The 22,591-nt window shown below is 45.8% G+C and overlaps 1 protein-coding gene and 2 pseudogenes across 2 annotated transcripts; 2 read left to right on the top strand and 1 right to left on the bottom strand.

Annotated features, from left to right (window-relative positions):
* The first annotated feature begins 332 nt into the window (after window positions 1-332).
* LOC115142892 (pseudouridylate synthase RPUSD4, mitochondrial-like) lies at window positions 333-4,421 on the top strand (annotated as a pseudogene).
* LOC115142891 (transcriptional regulator QRICH1-like) lies at window positions 3,885-14,469 on the bottom strand. Of its 2 annotated transcripts, none has more exons than XM_029682714.2 (12): window positions 14,204-14,469; window positions 12,744-13,019; window positions 12,428-12,508; window positions 12,107-12,205; window positions 10,865-11,986; window positions 10,159-10,318; window positions 9,801-9,955; window positions 8,230-8,344; window positions 7,945-8,053; window positions 6,801-6,961; window positions 6,453-6,543; window positions 3,885-6,284 (listed from the first exon to the last, which is right to left on the bottom strand). In XM_029682714.2, the coding sequence occupies exons 2-12, from the start codon at window positions 12,987-12,989 to the stop codon at window positions 6,095-6,097; spliced, it is 2,529 nt and encodes an 842-aa protein (XP_029538574.1). In that variant the 5' UTR covers window positions 12,990-13,019; window positions 14,204-14,469; the 3' UTR covers window positions 3,885-6,094. The 2 variants fall into 2 exon arrangements, with proteins under 2 accessions (XP_029538574.1, XP_029538572.1); XM_029682712.2 differs by having other exon boundaries at window positions 12,107-12,211; window positions 14,204-14,468.
* A 45-nt stretch (window positions 14,470-14,514) lies between these two features.
* Window positions 14,515-22,563, top strand: LOC135559836 (uncharacterized; annotated as a pseudogene).
* The last annotated feature ends 28 nt before the right edge of the window (window positions 22,564-22,591 follow it).

Raw genomic sequence — 22,591 nt, 5'->3', positions numbered from 1 at the left:
AAGCATGATCTAGTCTGTGTCATGATTCCACTATTTGTATCAGTTTACATGTTGCAATGAGGGACTTTTAATTTTAAAGCAAACCACCGATTCCACTATTTTTGTTCACGATAATGTGGTTCATGACACACGTGTGCCCACTGACTGAATATAATGTTCCCAAAACGATTAGCCTCAACTCCAAAATAACTATGCATTGTGAAAGTATTTGCGTATCCTATTCGCACATTGCATAGCTCAAACTGGATATCCATTCAGCTGCAGAATTTTTAACGTTGTAGATTCATTCCCGTCTTTGTGCGAATCTGAAAAAAGGGAAGTCAATATACAGAATTTCCGGTGTGAAGAAATCAACCACCACTATGGCGCCATCCAGTGTTTTTAGCTTCAGACACAAGCCGACATGTAGGCTAGTTGTCATAAACAACTACAGGACGGGAACGCTGACTTGTAATAATGATGTTATAAGCACATGTCAAACGGTAATTCGCTCAGGGAGAACGAGCAATATTTGCCACATATCGAGGGGAGCACCAGCACCAGGGTCTGACTGACAAGAGACCGAATCTGAGAACCATCGACCTTCACGCAAAATTCGCCTGGAAAAACAGAAAGGAAAGGCAACTGGTGGTGGGTCAGAAGAGACTCCCTTATCCTCGGTGTCATATGCTAGTCGACTAGTATTTATTTTTTTTCAATTTAAAGTTTTATTAAGTTTTCTTGTTTTTCAATCAACCAACAAAACACATTCCACATTCACAGATGTGACAGGCATAAAATACTATTTTTTAATGCATTTTTAAAAATTGAACTAGGCAAGCCAGTTAAGAGCAAATTCTTATTTCCAAAGACGGCCAAACCCGGACGACGCTGGGACCATTGTGCGCCGCCCTATGGGGACTCCCAATCACGGCCGGATGTGATACAGCCTGGATTCGGTCTAGGTACTGTAGTGACGCCTCTTGCACGATGCAAGACCGCTGCGCCACTCGGGAGCCTGGTATGTGATTGCGGCAAGTGTCCCCACTGCCAAAAGAGGTTCATCGAGCTGCGACAGTTCACTCAGCAGCTGAGTAATATTCACCCCAACGTTCTAGCCAAGCACCTTCAAAGAGGTCTGATTCTCCCACACCCAGAGCTCGCTGTCATCAATAAGCCATATGGAGCTTCTGCTCAAGGTATTGGGTGTTGAGGCAATGTATTTACACGCCTATTACATTATGGTACATAAGGCTTATATGGCTTATACACACAGTCAATGATTATATCATGAAAGAGATTGTTCATTTGAATGTCACTTGTAAAAAAAATACACCCTAATACCCTGAAGTGTTTTAAAAAATCACTGATTTAAATCCAATAATCTTCCCCCTAAATGAGTCAAAGGAATATCATGGACGTCTTCCAGTCCTTGCCAAGGTGATGGCTGGCATGAGGGCTGAGTCCCACTCCCAGCTGGAAGTCCGCCTTGGATTGGACAAGGAGACAACAGAGACACTCTTGCTGGCAAGGACTGATGAAGCACCGGACTATGTACAAAACCTCCACAAAAAACACCAAGTGGAGAGGAAATATTGGTGTGTGTGGATGTCTGTGTTTAGAGATTTAGTTTAAGATAAGGATCCAGGCAGCACATCATATGGCATAGAGTTTTTGTAATGACCCTGCCGTTGACATCTAGCTCCCTAGTTTTCTTGGAGCTGCGGTGATGTGTCTGTCTGGCTCTGGACCCAAGGGTTTTTGGGCTCAATTCACACCTCAAATCTATTTTTTGGGTTGCATACACATAGCAGACGTTATTGCGGGTGTAGTGAAATGCTCGTGTTCCGACAGTGCAGTGGTATCTAACAAGCAGTGACGTAGTCTCTGAACCTCCTGCTACTTCCTGGTTTCCATACACTTTCAGTCATCTTCCTTTTCCCCTATTCCCCCATGCAGCATTGCTGCGGTGGCCTGTTCCCTCTGTGGGGATGATTTGACAACCCTCATAGAGAGAGAATTCCCCTGGGCTCAGGCTCACTTCAAGGTAATGAACTGCTTTCAAACAATAAATCATAAGCTTCTTACCAAATGCTGGCAATGGCTGTAGTCTTCTAGTGACACATTGACAGTAGAGTGCACAACTCCTGTTATGTTTATATCGGTGGCTTTCAGCAGATACTGCAATGTCCTTCGGGTTTTGAAGTTAGCATCTGTTATAGATTCTATATTTGTACGTAATGTATTGTGTAATTATATACACCTAACGGCCCTAATCCCTCTCAGATAGGCCTGAGTCCTGTGTACAGGGTGAGTGTCGGCGGCGAGGGAGTGACTAACGTGCAGGCCAATCGGCAGGCCCAGGGGGCAGTGACCCAGTACGCGTCCTGGTCAGCAGCAATGGCTGCAGCCTTGTGGAGCTCCAGCCCATCACAGGTAGCGACACTTCTGAAGAATTGAATCTGGTGTGGTTCCAAGTCATCTGTTTCTGCAGTCACCCTGCACATCCTAACTGATTGCTATATAACATGATTGCAAAAAAGATGACACGGAACCTGTCTTCATTTAGTGGGGGGAAATTCGGGTGTTTTTACAGACTAATATTTTCGACTCATTCAGGCAAAAGAACAAATCTTTCGACTAATTTTGTTCATTTGAGTCAGTAATGCTCAGAGAACACAGGACGCTTACCGGCGAATGATGAACTGAAAATTCAAAATAGTAATGATTCTACAAGCCCTCTCGTTCACCATAAGGGGCTTATTGGAGCTTTCATTTGTGATTGTTTAAAGCACCCTTTTACAAGTCTCAATGTACATTTGTTGATTGCTAGACATGCAAATGCCATTATGTCTCTGTACATTTGAAACGAGTCGTGGCCGCAACTCGACTAGATTGCGAGCGTGTCTTGGGGGAACGCATTTCTCGATGCCTTGAGGGTAATAAGCATAATATTATTTGCGAACTGCAGCATCCCAAATGATTCATTCTCAAGTTCGAGTTTGTTGAGCAAAGGCTGTGTATGTTTTGGTTCTACAAAGCTGTGTAGAATTTGAGAGAATATATGATATATGCTGTCCGGAGCACGTTAACGGAGGAGTGCGTATTAATCCTGCTGTAGAATTAATTGCGGCTAGCAGTTCAAACGACTTAAAACGAACGAGTCAAATCAGAAGAATTGTATCATAACTCTCGAGTCAGTAAAAAGTCCTTCAAAAATAACAGATCGTTCTTTAGTCTTCGTGTTGTTGAGGGGTCTGCTACACACTAATAGCTCACATTAACCTAGGTCATAGAAGACACGATGCTCCTTTTAACAGTAGCACCATTTTTGAACAACCTTGTGAACCAGCGTAGTAACCTGTTCACTGTGTCTCTTGCCTCATCCATCCATCTCCTGCTCATAGGGGTGAGGATCCACACCCCAGCATACACTCTGGGGTGTCATATCCTTGGGGACCACAAAAACTTCCACCTTAGGTAAACACCACTTCACAATATAGATGCATTACAACAAAGTGTTGCCTAAGCTTTAGACCTCTTTGGTACCAGTCAAGTTAACTGTACTGGCATGCAATGATGGACTTTGTTTCTTTTTACTTCAGAAATTGCTGGATGGTTTGTTACCGAGCCTGGGATTGAAACAAAGCAAGGCACGTCGCCTTCTTCCCTAACCCTGTACGCACGTCAGCTGCCAGTGATACTGTGTCCTGCCCGCTGCTGAAGTACTTCACCACCAGCACCCTGCTATGACTGCAGATCCCCATTCCAGATAAGAGGATGAATGGTGGAGCGGCATCACTTCAAGTGACCTTTGACCTAATGGTTGTCCCAAGTTCCAAGAGCTAAGGCCTGACTGAAATTCTTAAAAAGCCACACACACTCATTCACAGTACAAAGACACGTTTGGGGGGAAAAAACAGACTTTCTTATTTAGCCTCCAACACCACTAGAATATCAATACATACAGGAGATCATAAATGCCAATAAAAATACATGTAAAAAAAAAAAAAAGTGAGCAGAGTTCCCATTAAATGTCTGTTGGTGTGTAATCCACTCTGCTCTTGGCTCCTGTCCTGTCTGGAACCTGAGAGCTTAGAGGACAAGAGGCACAGGAGGGTCCCTGTGAGGGCTAACATGTTAAATGTGGTACATTTCCATATACACTCCCCTACGTATTTATTTGGACAGTGAAGCTAAAATATGTACATTTGGCCCTATACTCTAGCATCTTGGATGACATCAAATGTTATGAGGCGACAGTACAGAATGCCACCTTTTATTTGAAGGTATTTTCATACGTGATTACAAACTTGTGGATGCATTTGCAGTTTGGTTGTGTTTCGGATTATATTTTGCCCAATAGGAATGGTGAATAATGTATTGTGTCATTTTGGAGTCACCTTTTATTGTAAGTAAGAATAAAATGTTTGTTAACACTACATTATTGTGGATGCTACCATGATTATGGACAATCATTAATTAATCCTGAATAGTGAGTGAATGATGCTCCTCAACAACAACAAAAATGCTAACCTCTTATTGGTCATGTTGAGAGGTTCAAATGTCTTGGGGGTATGAGAGCCAAATTAATCATTTTTGGTTTTTAGCATCATTATCCAACTAAATACTTAGGGTAGTCTACAGTGCCTTCAGAAAGTATTCACACCCCTTGACTTCTTCCACATTGTAACAATCGGAATTTAAAATTATTACATTGAGATTTGTCACTGGCCTACACACACACACACAATGTCAAAGTGTAATTATGTTTTTATAAACTTTTACAAATTTAAAAAGCAGAAATATCATGAGTCAATAAGTATTCAACCCATTTGTTATGGCTTACCAAGAAGACAGTGAATGTTCCCGAATGTCCGAGTTACAGTTTGGACTTAAATCTACGGCAAGACCTGAAAATGGCTGTCCAGCAATTTGATAGAGCTGGAATGATTTTGAAAAGTACGATGGACAAATGTTGCACAATCCAGGTGTGGAAAGCTCTTAAAGACTTAAAGCCAAATTACACTTGATCAGAGTGTTTGTATGGAGGGTGTGATGCTAAGGCGGAGTCTCCTGAAGCGCGCAGAGGCCAAATCAAGCTCCGTACCGCATCGCTATACCGCATCGCTATGCGCCTCTCAAAATGTTTTAACAATGCGGAGGGCTCCGCATTGACATGACTGATTTGAAGGTAGGTGGGGGCGAGAGGTCCTGTATAAACACAAACTCACTTCCTTGACAACAGCTCAGCGAAGCGCAAAAAGTATGTTTGCTCTGACTTCTGCGGAGGCCGCATCGCAGTAAATGCTGTATGGCTTGACCACGCAGCGCCTTTTACCCAGAAAGACCCTCGGCTGTAATCACTGCCAAAGGTGCCTAGAAAAAGTATTGACTCGGGTGTGAATACTTATGTAAATTCTGTATTTCATTTTCAATAAATGTGCAAACATTTCTAAAAACGTGTTTCCACTTTGTCATTATGGGGTATTGTGTGTAGAAGGGTGAGATTAAAAATAAACGTTTTAATTCAGGCTGTAACAAAATGTGGACTAAGTCAAGGGGTACGAATACTTTCTGAAGTCACTATGTGTATAATATATTTATATGACTGAATATATATCCAATATTTCACCATCCATTTCTGACCATGTCATCTTTATTGGGGGCTGCAACAGCCTACAGGAGTACATGATGAGCTCTGATTTAGTGACTTTGTCAAAATCCATCTCACTCGTCTCGTCAGTCCAGGAAACAATTCTATGGTGAAGTGAGGTGGGGGGTTAGGTGAAGTGGTGGCTTACGTACACGTGTGACCATCCCCAAAAAGATAACAGCATTGAGGGTGACATAACTGCCATTGAACTGCCATTAGATGAATAAACGCAGGAGTCTATTCCTTAAAAAAAGGCCCATAAGTCCACTCTGTAAACACTATCGATCGCTCCCCCACTCCTATGGTTGGCAGGTGTGATGGGTTGAGACTGAGGCCACTGGAGGTCCTTAGAGTTAGTTACTGAGTGAAGGAGGTACCACAAAGAGGAACGCTTGAGAGAGAGGAAGGCTGATTTCGGGGGTTAGTGTGTCCATTTCAGTTCCTCCTCCCCTCCCCTGCTCAGTGCATGCTGGCCGACGACATGGCGATGGCCTCCTGGATCTCCCGCACCATGATGATGCGCGTGAGCATGTGCTCCACCTGCTCACTCGTGATTGGCTGAGTGGAGTACCATATGGGACTGTTGGGCGCCACGACGGGCTCTGGTGTCAGGTAGTACGCGTCGTTACGCCCCTTAGCACTCTGGGGACTGAGCGAGACGGGAGGGTTAGACGTTGATTGGGTCATTAGAAATGCATCAAAGAGCTCCTGTAGAAGTTGATGTACTGGTGTGTATTTAACACCATGGAAAACGTCACCCTGTGCAAGGGCATCCTCTTAGCGACTAGATATGTCGGAGGGGGGGTTCATTACTCACCATTTGAAGAGGTAAAAATCATACAGCTTAATTGGGCATCGCAGAGGGTTCTCAGGATCCTCAGCCTGCTCCTCATACATGTCATCGGTCACTGCAAAGTTCAAACATCACAGAGGTCAGAGGTGATCATCAGCAAGTAGTGATGGGGATTATGGACCTCATAATGTTGACAAACTTGGGTCGGTCAGAGAGGCGCAAAGAATTTGCCCCAAAGGGAAAGTTTTGAATGTATGGAACACATAGCTGACCAATACCAGTTAGTCGGTGACTGGGAAAATGGAAATCCAGTCTAACTAAAATATATAAAGCTTAATTTGTATTTATTATGAACTCTAAAGATGACTTCACCTTTCTGCCCTGCATGGTGTGTTCCTAAGGGCCCATGGCCCTTCAGATAGCGGATACTGGTGCTCTTATCCTTAGGGTTGGACGGGTTCTTCTTTGTGTGCCTCAGCACTTTAGAGAAGGCCACCTTCATGTGCTGCTCTACCGTTGTTAGACGGAAATACCTACAGGAAAGAGAATGGTTTAACACAAAAAGACACACGCAACAGACAAAACCCGGCATTCACACACATCAGCTACCCTGCATCCATCAAAACAGCAGCCAATAGGCCTGATGACATGAATGCTACAAAGGATTACAATCATATTGTGACTTAGCAAGTACAAGGGTTGTTCCATTTAATTTCAATCGCACCACCTTGGATTTGAACGAAACGTTCTATGTGTATTTGCCCATGGTAGAAGTGGTCAGAAAGTAACTTTTTTTCAAAACATTTCGGAGATGGAGGAACTCAAAGTCGAGCCATTTTGCATACCACACCATGACACATCCATGTCTTCGTCACTGGAAAAGATAAACGGTTGAGTTTAATATAATTTTAAAGTTTACAAACAATTTACTATTTTATAATTTCTTGCATAAAATGTTGAATAAATATTTTGAAAATGAATATTAAAGTTTAAAAAAATATATTATTTAAAAAAACAATGCATCTGTAATTAACAGACATACACAAATCATGACAGCCACCCTGTATTCAAGAGCATGCCGTGTTTCAACAGTAGTCGGGCACAACAAACACTTCAGATTATGTAAAAAACAATCTAAAATTACAACATATGCATATACATTTTATTTAAATTTCAGAAACAAGAAAATATTTTGACAACCGTGTGTCTGTAAGCTTTTAAATGATATCAAAGTTAAGCGTTTATCTTTTCCAGGGATGAAGACATGGATGTCTCGTGGCAAGGTGGGGTATGCAAAATGGGTCAACGTCGAGCATTAATGATTTGGCATTCAGGTCCAAAAAGTCACTTTCTGAGCACTTGGGACAAATATGCATGGAAGGTTTCGTTCAAATCAAAAGGGGTGCGGTCAAAAAGCGATTTAAATCCAATGGAATGACCCACAAGTCTATTGGGTGAACAGGAGACATTAGTACAATGAGTATGAAATAAGAATCATGTGTCCAGTATGACTCACTTAGTGTTGAAGAACATGAGTGTTGTGAGCAGCGTGGCTGGTGAGTGGGCACCCAGCTGTTTACACTCCCACAGCATCTCCTCTGTCACGTGACTGGGAATGATGTACCCTGGGAGGAGAGAGCAGAGTGGCCAATCACCATACATTCTCCTCTCAAGAGACAGCAAGCAGCCCAAAACACAGAAATGTACTCAGGTATGGAAGTCACCCTTAGGTCTTTAGCGGTTTCTTCCCCATACTCTCTCTTGAATTTACACCCGGAAACAGAAACCGATTGTATCTTACCTAGTGGATGGATGACAGGCCTCCACTCGTCCAGGGCTTTGTGTAACCACTGGGAGAAGCGTGTGTAGTACTGGTCAGAGAAGATATCATCCACCCGTCCGTTTTCAAAGAGGTACTGACAGCAGAAAATAGAGAACGGCATTAACAACCTCAGTCAACTGTAATACACTTCAGTCAGTATCTTGTATTGTGTGTGCGCGCAGTGGTGTAAAGTACTTGAGTAAAAATACCTTAAGGTACTACATAAGTTGTTTTTTGGTGTATCTGTACTTTACTATTTATATTTTTGAAAACTTTTACTTTACTATATTACTGAAGAAAATAATGATACTTTTTACTCCATACATTCTCCCGACACCCAAAAGTACTCGTTACATTTTGAATGCTAAGCAGGACAGGAAAATCGTCCAATTCACTCACTTCAAGAGAACAACCCTGGTCATCCCTACTGCCTCTGATCATGTGGATTCACTCAACACAAATGCTTTGCTTGTGAATGATGCTTGAGCGTTGGAGTGTGCCCCTGGCTATCAGTAAATATTTATTAAAAAAATAAAAATACATAAATATTTTTTTAAAGGGGCCATCTGGTTTGCTTAATATAAGGAATGTGAAATGATTTATCTTCTTATGGCTGGGGGCAGTATTGAGTAGCTTGGATGAATAAGGTGCCCAGAGTAAACTGCCTGCTACTCAGGCCCAGTTGCTAATATATGCTTATTATTAGTATATTTTGATAGAAAACACTCTGAAGTTTCTAAAATGGTTTGAATTATGTCTGTGAGTATAACATAACTCATATGGCAGGCAATAACCTGGGAAAGAAATCCAACCAGGAAGTGGGAAATCTGAGGTTTGTAGTTTTTCAAGTCATTGCCTATCGAATATACAAAATCATGCAATCAATCAAAATCAATGCAAAATCACTGGATGTTTTGGAAGCAAAACATTACTGAAAGTAACGCGCCAATTTAAACTGAGATTTTTGGATATAAATATGAACTTTGTCGAACAAAACATACATGTATTGTGTAACATAAAGTCCTATGAGTGTCATCTGATGAAGATCATCAAAGGTTAGTGATTAATTTTCTCTATTTCTGCTTTTTGGGACTCCTCTCTTTGGCTGGAAAAATGGCTGTGTTTTTCTGTGACTAGGTACTGACCTAACATAATCGTATGGTGTACTTTCCTCGTAAAGCCTTTTTGAAATTGGACATGGTGGTGGGAATGGTGTAAAATACTTGTATGTTTGAGGAATTTTAATTATGAGATTTCTGTTGTTTTGAATTTGGCGCCCTGCACTTTCACTGGCTGTTGTCATATCGATCCCGTTAGCGGGATCTAAGCCATAAGAAGATTATACATACTTTTGATACTTAAGTACATTTAAAACCAAATACTAATTTGCCATTAAGGTATATTTACTTTACTCAAATATGACAATTGGGTACTTTTGCCCACAACTGTCTGTGTGTGTGTGTGTATTGAGGATGTCAGTGAAAATGCATCCTTTCTGTACGGATATGTGAAATCCATTGAGAGAGTGTGTGTAGTAGTGGTACGTGTACCTTCTGTATACACAGGAAGATGTAGTAGAGGGCATCAGGCTCAAACTGTTCTCCTTCCAACCCCCGGGCCTCTTGGGTCATAAGGGCCAGAGCCACGTTGAGCTCAGCCACCGCACTCGACACCAGGTCCTCCTGGAAGCGCAGTGCCTGACGACCTGCACAGAGAGACACAGGGAGAGAAAAAGGTCAGATGAATATGGTCATTTAGAGAACTGTCAATATTCAGAGTGGAATTTATTCAATATTCGGGAATCAAACCAACAAGACAGACAGGAAGGAGAGGATAAAAGAGATCAGTAAACATACTTGGAGAGGGCGGTTTAATGAATGAGTGGGAGTCTGTGTTGTGTTGACTCACGTCCGATGGGCGCCAGCTTGTTCTGCTCGTCCTTGTCCAGCTCTGTGTTCTTGCGCTGGACCCAGAGGCGCCACACGTCCATGCCCTCCTCAGGCTTCAGGGAGACAGGCAGCAGCAGCTCCTGGGGGGCCTCCACCTGTGACTCTGACTCCACATGACCCTGCAGGGGGACACACAGGAAGTTAAAATGTTAACACGCACACCACCATGCGTCTTCGATTTGTGGTTTACCCTGTGAGTTGACTTCATTGTAGAAAAGAAATTCCACACACAAAATTACTGAATATTTCTACACAAACACTTAAAAAAATGTTTAACTAGGCAAGTCAGTTAAGAACAAATTATTATTTACAATGACGGCCTAACCCGGCCAAACCCGGGCCAATTGTGCGCCGCACTATGGGACTCCCAATCACGGCCGGATGTGACGCAGACTGGATTTGAACCAGTGACTGCAGTGATGCCTCTATCACTGAGATGCAGTGCCTTAGACCGCTGCGCCACTCGGGACATTAAACTAGTGACATGGAAATTTGCTTCCAAAACACCACAATAGGCTGAAGTGTTATACTAGTCAAGCCAATCATCCCCTTCTTAACTGGGTGAGACTACAGCCTAAATTTATGTCATTGTTGTGGAAAACCTTGGAATCGGAGTCAAAGACAAAGTCAAGGTCTAACCCAGGTAATGTAGGTCCTGTTCTGACCTGTAGGTGGAGATGTTGCTCTTGGTGTTCCTGCTGCTGCTGGGGGTCCCAGATGTGGAGCTGCTGCGTGGCGTTGTAAGCCCCTCCCACCGTCTGCACCACCACAGGGCCGTGGATGTTCCCGTTCATGAACTGCGCCGGGAAAAGCGTCTGCACCACTTCGTCGTTTGTCGTCGTCTCGGAGACTGACACCGTGGTGCCCGACTGGACGGACCCAGTCCCCGACGACGAGGAGTGGGCCACCCTATTGTCCTTGTTGTCGTGGTGACCAGAGGAGGACACCTGCATTGTGTTGTAAGCCTCCTGGGGGATGGCGATGTGATGCACGCCCCCCTGCTGCCCCCCGGAGTACACAGGGATGGTCCAGGTCTCCCCGGCAGGGCCTGTGATGGTACCTGTGGTGCTGTACAGGTGGGTGCTGTCCACAGTAAGCAGGTCGGGCCGGAGGGACAGGAACTGCTGTTGCTGCCCCTGCCCCTGGGGGAGGGCCAGGACCACCTGCTGGCCCTGCTGGCCCTGAGGGAGGGAGTACGACACCTGGATGGGGACGTCCACCTTGCGCTTCTTGGCAGGTTGGAGGACGCTGGTACCCGCCCTCCTCTCTGCCTCCCGGGGAGAGCCCTGCTGTTGCTGAGGAGACATGGCCTCTACTGTCTGGAACTGGATCTGCTGCCCACCCTGTAGTTGAATATGTTGACCACCTGGTAGCTGAATGTGCTGGATTTGTTGCCCGCCTTGTAGCTGGATTTGTTGCCCCCCTTGAAGTTGGATGTGTTGACCCCCTTGAAGTTGGATGTGTTGACCCCCTTGAAGTTGGATCTGCTGACCCCCTTGAAGTTGGATCTGCTGACCCCCTTGAAGTTGGATCTGCTGACCCCCTTGAAGTTGGATCTGCTGACCCCCCTGAAGTTGGATCTGCTGACCCCCCTGAAGTTGGATCTGCTGACCCCCTTGAAGTTGGATCTGTTGGCCACCCTGTAAGTCCCCTTGAAGCTGGATGTGTTGGCCTCCTTGGAGCTGAATTTGCTGACCCCCTTGTAGTTGAATATGCTGGATTTGTTGACCGCTTTGTAGTCTAATCTGTTGACCTCCTGACACTGCTGCCACCAACTGGGCCTGGATCTGAAAGCCACAGAACAAATACCTGAGCCTGGTGTATACAAAACCAACATATTTACCTGGTTAGTGAAGGACATGGCGGTGAGTGTGTGTACTCAATAATGCAGAGTGCTACGTGTGTACCTGCTGGTGCTGCTCCTCTGTGAGCTCTCCTTGCTGGACCAGCTGTGCTGCTGTGGGGATGCCCTGGAGGTCCACCGTCTGACCCTGCTGTCCCTGGATCTGCACCTGACCACAGATGTAAGGAGAAAACACAGTGCATCATACACTTCTGTCACATCCACCATGCGTTACATGCCACATGGCTGAGGGTGTGTTTCCGACTACTGCATGACTACTGCATTTTCAACTGATCCTTTTGGTTATAGGCCCTGGATGTCGATAAGAAGGCCATTCAGTCCAGTCTGGAAAATAATTGAGTGGGAATACAAGTACAGGCCTCACCTGTACTTGTATCTGCTGCTCAGACCCCTGGTGCACACCAGCAGCCATCTGGGGTGAGATCTGTGCAGAGTTCACCTGCACCTGTTCATCCACAGGAGAAAATCAATCAATCACAGAGCAAAAGTCACAATGATAGCAGCAATAAGATAGGTAGTACCAATGTTGAAGTATGAGTTGGGCTTTACTCTCAATTTAGTAAAGTGATCTGTTCTTCAAAGTATATAGACTAGATGAGGGTAATGGGCACAAATGCAGCCTGAGGTGTATTCAAAAGAACTGAACTACTGGAGAAACCACATAAGGTCTCTCCTCTTACCGGACAGGCCAGCTCCAGCAGCGAGCCAGCCACCTCAGTGCTGTCTGTGTAGACACAGTTGCCCCCCTGCTGGTACACCATGGTGGTGGTGTCACCGTCCTCCTGGCTGAACTCCTGCAGTGCCTCGGGGCCCTTGTTGGCCAGAGACTCCAGGAACTCCTTCATACGGTGCTGGGGCACACTGCGGGCCTTCTGACGCACATACTCGTCAAACGAGACTACACCGCTCTCTACGGGCTCGTTCATGACAAGTCACTATGCCCTCCACGGCACCTTCTGAGGAAGGAGGGGACATAAGATGCGTTCAAGACAACTGGGAACTAAGAAAAAAACTAGGTAAAATCATGAGGTCTGTGATCTTCAGGTTGGAAAGAGTTCCCGACTTGGAATTCCAAGTTGGATGACCCTTCAAAAGATTTTCCCAGTTGGAGCTTGTTTTTCTCTGAGTGCCCAGTTGTTTTGAATGCAGCAATTGTTCACACACCTATACAGCATCACAGCTCAGGACTGCATGTCATTTAACTCTGGTATCAATTAACACTACAGCCCCTGTCATCAGTACAGCCTAACATCTCAAAGTCTAGTATACATTTAATGGCCAAGCTACAACTCTGGTATCAATTAAGACTACAGCCCCTGTCATCAGTACAGCCTAACATCTCAAAGTATAGTATACATTTAATGGCCAAGCTACCTAACTGTTTGCATTAGAGGGGAAGGTGAAGCGAGATGGGGCCAAAGCGCACTAGCAAACCCCTTTCCTTGACGAACTTTGAACCAATTATTACGCGATCTGATCGCCTGGCACTATGTTCTGAACACTGTCCCAAAAAAGCAATATGCTGTTGTGGTCAATGACATGTACATCATTGGTTGTGGTATACAGTATCTGTCTATGAAACAAATATGATCGTTATTATTACTATGATGTAATGATTAGCTAGCTAGTTACATGTACTACTGGGGCAGTGTAAAGAGCCATCAGCCTCTATCATTTGCCATATATCACATGATTACTTTTGCTTATGTTTTTTGTCTATTTCTAGCTGCAAAGTTCAGCTAGCTACAATTATCCCACAATCTGAATAAAGTTAACATTTCAACAACGAATACATTGTCTTTGAGTGATAGATATACGTGCAACTTGTGGTATGTATTCTATAATAGCTAGCTAGCAAGTTGCTAACGTTAGCTGGCTAACTAGCTACCAGTGCATCTTCCCATGCTACCTTAAATAAAACCAAAACCCCTCCGTTCCGCCAAGACACGGCGTTCAAAAATAAATCGCGATAAACTCCAAGTAAATTGCGTTCCAAATGACATTTGTAAAGTCTTCATTTAATAGCGATGGAATAAATTTCAAGAATTATGAATTTAAACAGCTAGCTAGCCAACTAAACAATATCATAACGTTAGCTTGCTAGCTTGCTACGTCGTGTGAGTATTTAAGCGATATTTACCCTGCTTTCGATGAGAACAATATGGGGGTAATCCACACAAATTTGTCTCGCTCACAGTTTCTCCAGCAGAATTCTGAGCGTTTGGCGATAATATTTGTCTAACTATTCAGAGGAAAGTATTTCATCAATGCAGAGAGAATTATGGAAGTAGGCCCGATGGAACAACGTGAATCCCCGGACTTCTGTGACACTCAACCGCCGCATCAGACAGCGCGAGTAGGTCGCGACGCTCATTCGGCTACACCGCAAATTCTCCACTTGCAAAGGCTAGGTAACTACACATTTCATATTTACGGGAACGAGCATCGCGTGCCCCCGAGACAGTACATTGGTGACACAGCAGGCAACTATTTTCTTATTGCACGACATACATTATTTGATAGTAATTATGAATAGGGTGTAAAATTAGATAAATAAGATCATGTCAACATACACTTACATACACTTACAGAGGAAACTGTGTGTGTGTGTGTGTGGTAATGCATCCAGTGATACATAATTGACTGTAGTAGTGCCGCTGTACCCATGCTGTGTAATGTTAGCCGAGCAATAGCCAAGTACAATTACATAGGAAAAAAACCTACACGTCCCTTGTCCATCACGAATATTAAATACAATTATATTTGAATCGGTCTACTCCGCTGATTATTTGTGGGGTTGGTAAAATATCCACAGCCAACTTTAAAACTCGGGTCTCTGAAAAGTAGGATAAATAAAACAAAAAATGTCGACCCAGTGAAGGACCAACCACAAAGACAACCAGCAAAGTAAGTTCAAATGTAATTTGCTTCAGAATGTATAGCAATAATTGGTATCACAGTCTGATTTATTAGGCAACATTGAATACATCCCATTAATGTCCTTGTCTTCTCCCTTCTGTTCTTTCTATCATTCTGCTCTAAAGTCTCTTATCTCTATTATTTATTCCCTCTGTACAGTCAGAGTTGTGTTGAGACCTTGTGACAATGCACTTTAAATCAAGTTTGACATTACTTGTAACTATTGAAGCGAATTTATTTATCTGCACTTCTGTACGTTTGAACACATCATCAGCACCTGTATTGGAGTCCTGCTCGCCCCCGCGACATATAGATCGCGCGTATGTACGCGAACAGCTCTCGCAATGTTATAGTACAGAACCCAAACAAATATCCTCCTTATTGTAGTGGGTTTACCTGTTACAATGGCCAACCGAACATCTCCTTTAAATTAGGATGTGACTTGTAAATCCTCCCAGGCCCAGCCTTCTTTTATTTGACTAATAATTTGCACTTTTCTTTTAACATTTAATTTATCAATTTCCTACACATTTGTTGGAAGGTAGGCAACATTTTACATTCAGATTGAATGGGTATGCACATATTCTCATGATTACTCGCTAGGAAAGGGTCCCGAGTAGGGCATGGATGCAAGCAGATAAGATGTGCTGCAGTTTTGATGCTCAGTATGAGGATATGTAAGGCCTATTATATTCAAAGAATCAAGAAGTTGTAGAGGATCAATGAGTAGAAACATAGAGGCACAATATGCTGTCCTCATATTGAATCCCCTCCATCCTTATTTTTTTCAGTGAAAAATGAACTCTGAAGGTTTGCATACAACCCTGGTTCTTAAAGTAGAAGTCTATTCCCCCAAAATATATTTGAGTATTTTTTTAAAATCAGTCCACTGTTGTTACAGTCCCCAAACGTTTTCCATGTCAGCAGTCAAATTTTCAAGATATTGGACTTTCAAGAAGCAAATTGTCACTGGCCACATGATTGGCCACATGATGATGCAAAATGCAATATCTTGAAAACTTTACTGCTGACATGCAAAATATTTTGGTGCTGTATGAACAGTGGACTAATTTTAAAAAATGTGGCACAACAAATGTACATTGCAATAGCTAAATTAGTTGCACATGTAATACCGTGTTTGTCATTCAGAAAAAAATCCTCATGAAAATACGTAGGCTGTTTTGTAATAATTCCTCAATTGCGGAGGGGAAAAAATCCATTTGTTTAAAAAGCCTATGTTTTAATGTCGAAATGAGTGTTAAACTTACTGTTAAGGCAAAGAACTTCATTTGGATGCTTACACACTATTTTCTGCATAAAGGTTAATTTAGATTAGAGGTTAATATTCAAGGTTCATTTGGACGTATAACTTTTTGTGTGCATGTGCCTTTAAACAGGAATACAACTGCCCCAGTCTGCCTTAAAGAGCCAGGCATGTGCCAGTGAGGGCCTACCCCTGCTCTACCCACAACAGGCTGCCTCTCCGCTCTCTTAAGGTGGACCAGAAGAGATGTGCTGCATGTGTATAGTACCTTGCTGGGACAGTGGACAGGAAAGAGTTAATTCCCACGGTCTCTCCTCTAGCCTCTCTATGATCCCATGGAGGGCTGTCAAGTGGATATGTTCATGGCTCCATTCTCCAGAACACTTGTAATAGACCTCATCACACCTAATAATATGGTACACATACCACAGGAGGCTGCTGAGGGGAGGGCGGCTCATAATAATGGCCAGAACAGAGCGAATGGAATGGCATCAAACACATGGAAACTATGTGTTTGATGTATTTGATACCATTCCACCTATTCCGCTCCAGCTATTACCACAAGCCGACATGTCCTCCCCAATTAAGGTGCCACCAACCTCCTGTGACACACACATCGCACCACTCATACTCAAGTTAATTCACGAGGTGTGTATGATGAGAGGTGTGATGTTTCTTTTATCACAAGTTGTACACAATTACACAATGTCAACCTGTTTTGAACTGTTCACAGCATACAGAACAAAGGGCACTATGTTACGATTGTGGAATGAGAGGCCTTCTCATGGAATATTGCTGCTTAGTTTGTATAAGTTTGTAGTATATAATAATTTTAGTGTGTACAGTTTATTGAACGTGGGAGTGTAAAAGAGTGTGTCTTCTTTTCTGTAAGCTAGTCTGTGTTTGTTGGCTGACAGTGTCACCAGAGCTTCGAGTGAAGCTGGATCTACAGGGGTGTCTAGAGATAGTCATCTTCAGTTAGCTTCCCATTCTATCTCAGGCTTCATCCATACTACAACGGTGGATATTGCTTGTCAGCATGCCGCTTACTCTGGCAGGTTTGTAACTGCGTGTGCATGTCGCACGTGGCTAGTCGAACGCCAAACTCTTCTTTTTGACAATGCTGAAACTCAAACCTGGGCAAGTCACTGCCACATATTTTGGTCCAAGCAAGTCTCTTCTTCTTAGTGGTGTCCTTTAGTATTGTTTTTTTTCTTCCAGCAATTTGACCATGAAGGCCTGATTCACACAGTCTCCTCTGAACAGTTGATGTTGAGATGTGTCTGTTACTTGAACTCTGTGAAGCATTTATTTGAGCTGCAATCTGAGGTGCAGTGCAGTTAACTTTAATGAACTTATCCTTTGCAGCAGAGAAAATATATGATTTGGATCACTCCAATATATTGGTATCACTCCGCGGCGGAGGGATACATCCGATACATCCGAGCTGAGGATTTACAGATTTACTCCCATGTACACCTGTGTCACGGCTGGGGTCCGGCCCCTATATATAGACCGTCCGTACGGTTTGAGTTACAAACTTTCTGAAGTTCGCTTGGTAAGTCACTGGTAAGTGTAATATCTTGCGTGGAAGTATACTCACTGGCTGTTTGCAGTGTAGCAGCTGGCCACTTGGCCAGCCCCTCCTCTTGGGTGCTCCACTCGCTGCTCACGGTTGATCTGTATCTTCCGACCGTGGTTTGTCGTGCTTGTGTTTTGTTAGTGGTACACTACGACTCAATGTGCATCCTTTATATATTGGTGGCTCTTGCTGCCACAAACTGTATTTACCTTACACAACTTGCCGACTGGCTTGTTCTGTGTGTGTTGTGAATTGCTTAACATGCTGTGGCGCGGGTTCTCTGCTAATTACCCTACAAGTTTTGTTTCTTATTCTTTCCCCTGCAGAATGTAAGAGTATCGTGGTGGGCTCCACTACATTGAGACATTAACTTTGGGTTCCTTCACGGAGTTACTCCATCATATGGTGCAGTATTTACTGCTTGGATATTAAACCAGCAAGGTAATATTGCAAAAAAACACAATCAAATCCATTACCTGGTTGCTGTTTGTCTGCCTGTTTTTCCCACACGGGTCTTCCCTGTATTTGCAGAGGAACTGGGTAATTGATCCCTCACCGGGTTCCTATTCCTCCAAGCGGGTCATGACAAGCTCTCCCAGGGCGTCGGACCCTTGCTCCGTGGCCTTGCTGGCTTGGCTGAGTTTATGGCTTCCCTTTGTGACAGGTGTGATGGTGGCGTCCCCCCTGGAGATCCGCATACCTTGTGTATGCACTGCCTGGGTTTGAGCCATGCGGGGAGGGCAGTGGAGCGCCCTACTGGATGCCAGTTTTGTGTGGTGTTCTCAGAAAGCCTGCGCCTGGCGCGATTGGGGGCCATGCGCGAGTGGGTCGGCCAGGCTCGGGCTCAGGCTGGGGACGAACTCCCTCCCTCAGGTGTGGTGTGCCTGCGAGCTGTTAGTCCCTCTACTGGGCCCACTACCCCTCCCAGGAAGCATGCCGGAGCAGAGCCCATCTGCTGCCAGTCCTGGACGGGGCAGAAGTCGGACCGCTGGGACCACCTGACGCATGCCCTGCGTCAGGAGGTTGATAGCTTCGATGGTGATGACAGCTGTTCCCTCTTGGCCAGTGATAGGCTGTTTCTGGGGGACGATACTGGCACTGTTCACCACCGTGAGCAGGGCTACCAGGCAGACAGGCCATCAGAAGCCGGCGGTGGGGCTTCATCGCCCCCAGCAGCTTGAGGGGCTATGAGGGGCCTACTCACTCGGGTAGCCACTGCACTGGACATCTGGACAACTGGTGAACAGTGATGACTCTCCATCTGTCCCCATCTCTGCTGAGTTCCGCGAGGCCTTGCAGGAGAGCTGGGCCTCTGCCAGGAGGCGCTTCTGACTCACAGCAGGGACTGGACCATGGAGTTTTGTGGCGGGTGCAGAGTCACTTATCTTCCGGGAGTACCCGACCGTGGATACCATGATAGCTGCCATGGTCCTCCCGGACCGGGCGATTATAGGGCGGAACCCGCAACTGAAGCCGGGACCCCCCCAGAGTCTTTGATGCGGACTTGAAAGCCACATGTGGGTCCCTCTGCTCTCTTGGCCGCCTTACCTACCTGCAGACTCTGTTGCCTCAGAATCAGGGGGGCACAGAGGAGCTCCTCCAGGAAGCAATGGAGGTGTCTCGCCTGCTTTCCCTGCTCCAGAGGGATGTGGCCCACTCCAAAGGACGGGCCATGGCGCAGGTGGTTACCTCCCGGCGCCATCTCTGGCTGGCCCAATCCCGTCTGCCACTCTCGCCATCACCCCAGGGCTGACCTTTGGCATAGGGGTTAATGACATTCTGGAGCAGACCGATAAGGTTCGCAGGGACCGGGAGACCCTGAGACAGTCCACCCACCAGCATCCGAACGACGGTGGGGTCCCTCTCCTGCCCCATGCCTCATGCTGAGGAACGACAGCGATGGAACAGTGTGCGGTGGAACAACAACCTGTCAACCATCAACCGTCCCCAAAGGGACGTGCCTGGGGGACCCAGGGGGGACTCTGGGCGCCAGAGGAAAGGCGAGCCCCAGCAGGACCCCTGACATACCCTTCCCCGGCCTCGGCCGCTTCTCCTGGTCACAAAGGGCAAAGTGGGAGGAGTGTGTAGAGTCCCCATGGGTGTTGTCCACAATGCTCGAGGGGTACCAACTCCAATTCCGATGCCGGACCCGGTCCTTCAGGGTTCTTCGTGTCACCACGGTGGTCGACCCCCTGAAGAAAGCCCTCCGGCTGGAGATCTCCTCACTCATGGACAAGGGTACCATCCACAGGATCGAGAGTTCAGAACATCTAGGTGAGTTCTCCTCCACTTATTTTGTGGTGCCAAAAAGAGATGGAGGGTTTTGACCGATTCTGGACCTCCGCAACCTCAATGGGTACTTAAAGGTACTGAGGTTCCACATGCTGTCCCCAGCCCGCGTGTTGCAGGCCATGTCCAGGGACCAGTGATTTGTGATGCTGAGGGATGCGTATTTCCATGTTCCTGTTCACCCAGCTCATTGGCAGTACCTGCGATTCGCTTTCGAAGAGAGGGCTTACGAATTCATGATTCTTCCTTCGGCCTCTCCTTGGCATCCCGCACTTTCACAAAGTGGCACCTCTCACGTCCCGAGGGTTGTTGATCCTCAATTACCTGGACGATTGGCTGATTAGTGCCCCAACCAGGACCCAGGTCCTGTCAGACAGAGACATGCTCCTGACCCACGTCGGCGGGCTGGCATTACTGTAAACGACAAGAAGAGTCATCTGACGCCAACCCAGAGGGTGGCCTTCATTGGCATGGAACTGGACTAAGTTCTCATGAGAGCACGACTGCCCACCAGAAGGGTTCAGGCGATCTTATCTTGCCTCAACCTGCCAACACCTGTTGATTCCCCTGGGCCTGCTCCATCTCTGGCCTCTTCAACGGTGGTTCAACTTCCACACACTGCACCCAAAGCACCATCGTCTCCGCCAGCTGCGGGTGACTGCACAGTGCCTCCTGGCATTGTTGAGGTGGCGCTGACACTCCTTTCTCTCAGGTGGGGTGGAGACGCTGAGGATGTGCCAACGGGAGCTGGTCAGCACAGACGCCTCCCAGTTCGGCTGTGGTGGGGGGGGTGACCAAGGGCAGGTCGGTCAGCGGCTGTTGGCTACCCACTTGGAGCGGAAGGCACATCAATACATTAGAGCTCTGAGCTATACTGCTGGCCCTGCAGTCTTTCCTTCCACATCTGAAGGGAAGACATGTCCTGGTGAGAACGGACAACACCACAGTGGTGGCTTACATCAACCATCAGGGTGGACTGCGGTCGCACCACCTCCATGTTATGTTATTGGAGCTCCTTCTCTGGGCTCAGGGATGTCTAGTGTCTCTACGTGTAGCACACATACCTGGCATCCTGAATGTGGCAGCGGATATACTATCAAAGGAGGGCCCGCCACCTTCGGACTGGAGCCTACATCCCCAGGTGGTGCAGCACCTGTGGGACAAGTTTGGGAGGGCGCAGGTGGACCTGTTTGCCTCCCTGGACAATGTGCACTGCCTCCTGTGGTACTCCATGTCGGAGCCACCAGAGCCTCTGGGCTTGGATGCTCTGGTTCACGATTGGCCAGGGCTGGATCTTTACGCATTCCCCCCTTTTCCCCTGATCCAGGCCATGCTGGACAGGACCAGGTTGGCAGAGCATCGTCTGTTTCTGGTGGCCTCATACTGGCCCAGACAACCCTGGTTCAGCCTTCTCCTGTCGCTGTTGTCTGGGGCGCCTTGGCAACTTCCCCTGAGAACGGACCTGCTGTCTCAGGCCGGGGGAACTCTGTGGCATCCGAGGCCGCACCGCCTCAGTCTGTGGGCTTGGCCACTGAACGGCACCAATGGTCCATGTTAGGACTACAGGAGGGTGTAATGAACACCATGCAGAGCGCAAGGGCGCCGGCTACAACCGTGGTATAACAGTTGCGCTGGCGGTTGTTCTGCTCTTGGTGCACTGGTATTTGGTTGTGCCCGAGTCATGTGGGGTGCAATATGTCCTCTAATACCTGCAGTCTCGCTTGGAAGAGGACTTGACAGCCTCTACACTGAGAGAGTATTTGGCCACTATATCTGCCTGCCATGTGGGGTGGATGGACAGGCCAGTGGGGCGCCATCCCTTGGTCTCCAGGAAGGGGGTTCGTCGCCTAGTGACACCAATATATTGGAGTGATCCAAATAGCTCACATAACCATGGTTACATACGTAACCTCTTTCCTGTGGCTGTGCTCATGAGAGCCAGTTTCATCATAGCGCTTGATAGTTTTTGCGACCACTTAAAGAAACTTGAAAAGTTCTTGAAATTTTCCAGATTGACTGACCTTCATGTCTTAAAGTAATGATGGACTGTCGTTTTTCTTTACTTATTTATGGACTTGGTCTTTTACCAAATAGGGCTATCTTTTGTATACCACCCATTCCTTGTCACAACACAACTGATTGGCTCAAAAGCATTAAGAAGAAAATAAATTCCACAACTTAACTTTCAACAAGGCACATCTGTTAATTGAAATGCATTCCAGGTGACTACCTCATAATGCTGGTTGAGAGAATGCCAAGAGTGTGCAAAGCTGTCATCAAAGCAAAGGGTGGCTACTTTGAACAATCTCAAATATAAAATATATTTTGATTTAACACTTTTTTAGTTACTACATGATTCCATATGTGTTATTTCATAGTTTTGATGTCTTCACCATTATTCTACAATGTCTAAAATAGTACAAATAAAGAAAAACCCTGGAATGAGTAGGCATGTCCAAACTTTTGTCTGGTAC

The sequence above is a fragment of the Oncorhynchus nerka genome, linkage group LG15 (assembly GCF_034236695.1).
Source record: "Oncorhynchus nerka isolate Pitt River linkage group LG15, Oner_Uvic_2.0, whole genome shotgun sequence".
In the NCBI taxonomy this organism is placed as follows: Eukaryota; Metazoa; Chordata; class Actinopteri; order Salmoniformes; family Salmonidae; genus Oncorhynchus; species Oncorhynchus nerka.
Note: the sequence above shows the minus strand (reverse complement) of the source record. Positions and strands in the feature narration are given on the sequence as shown.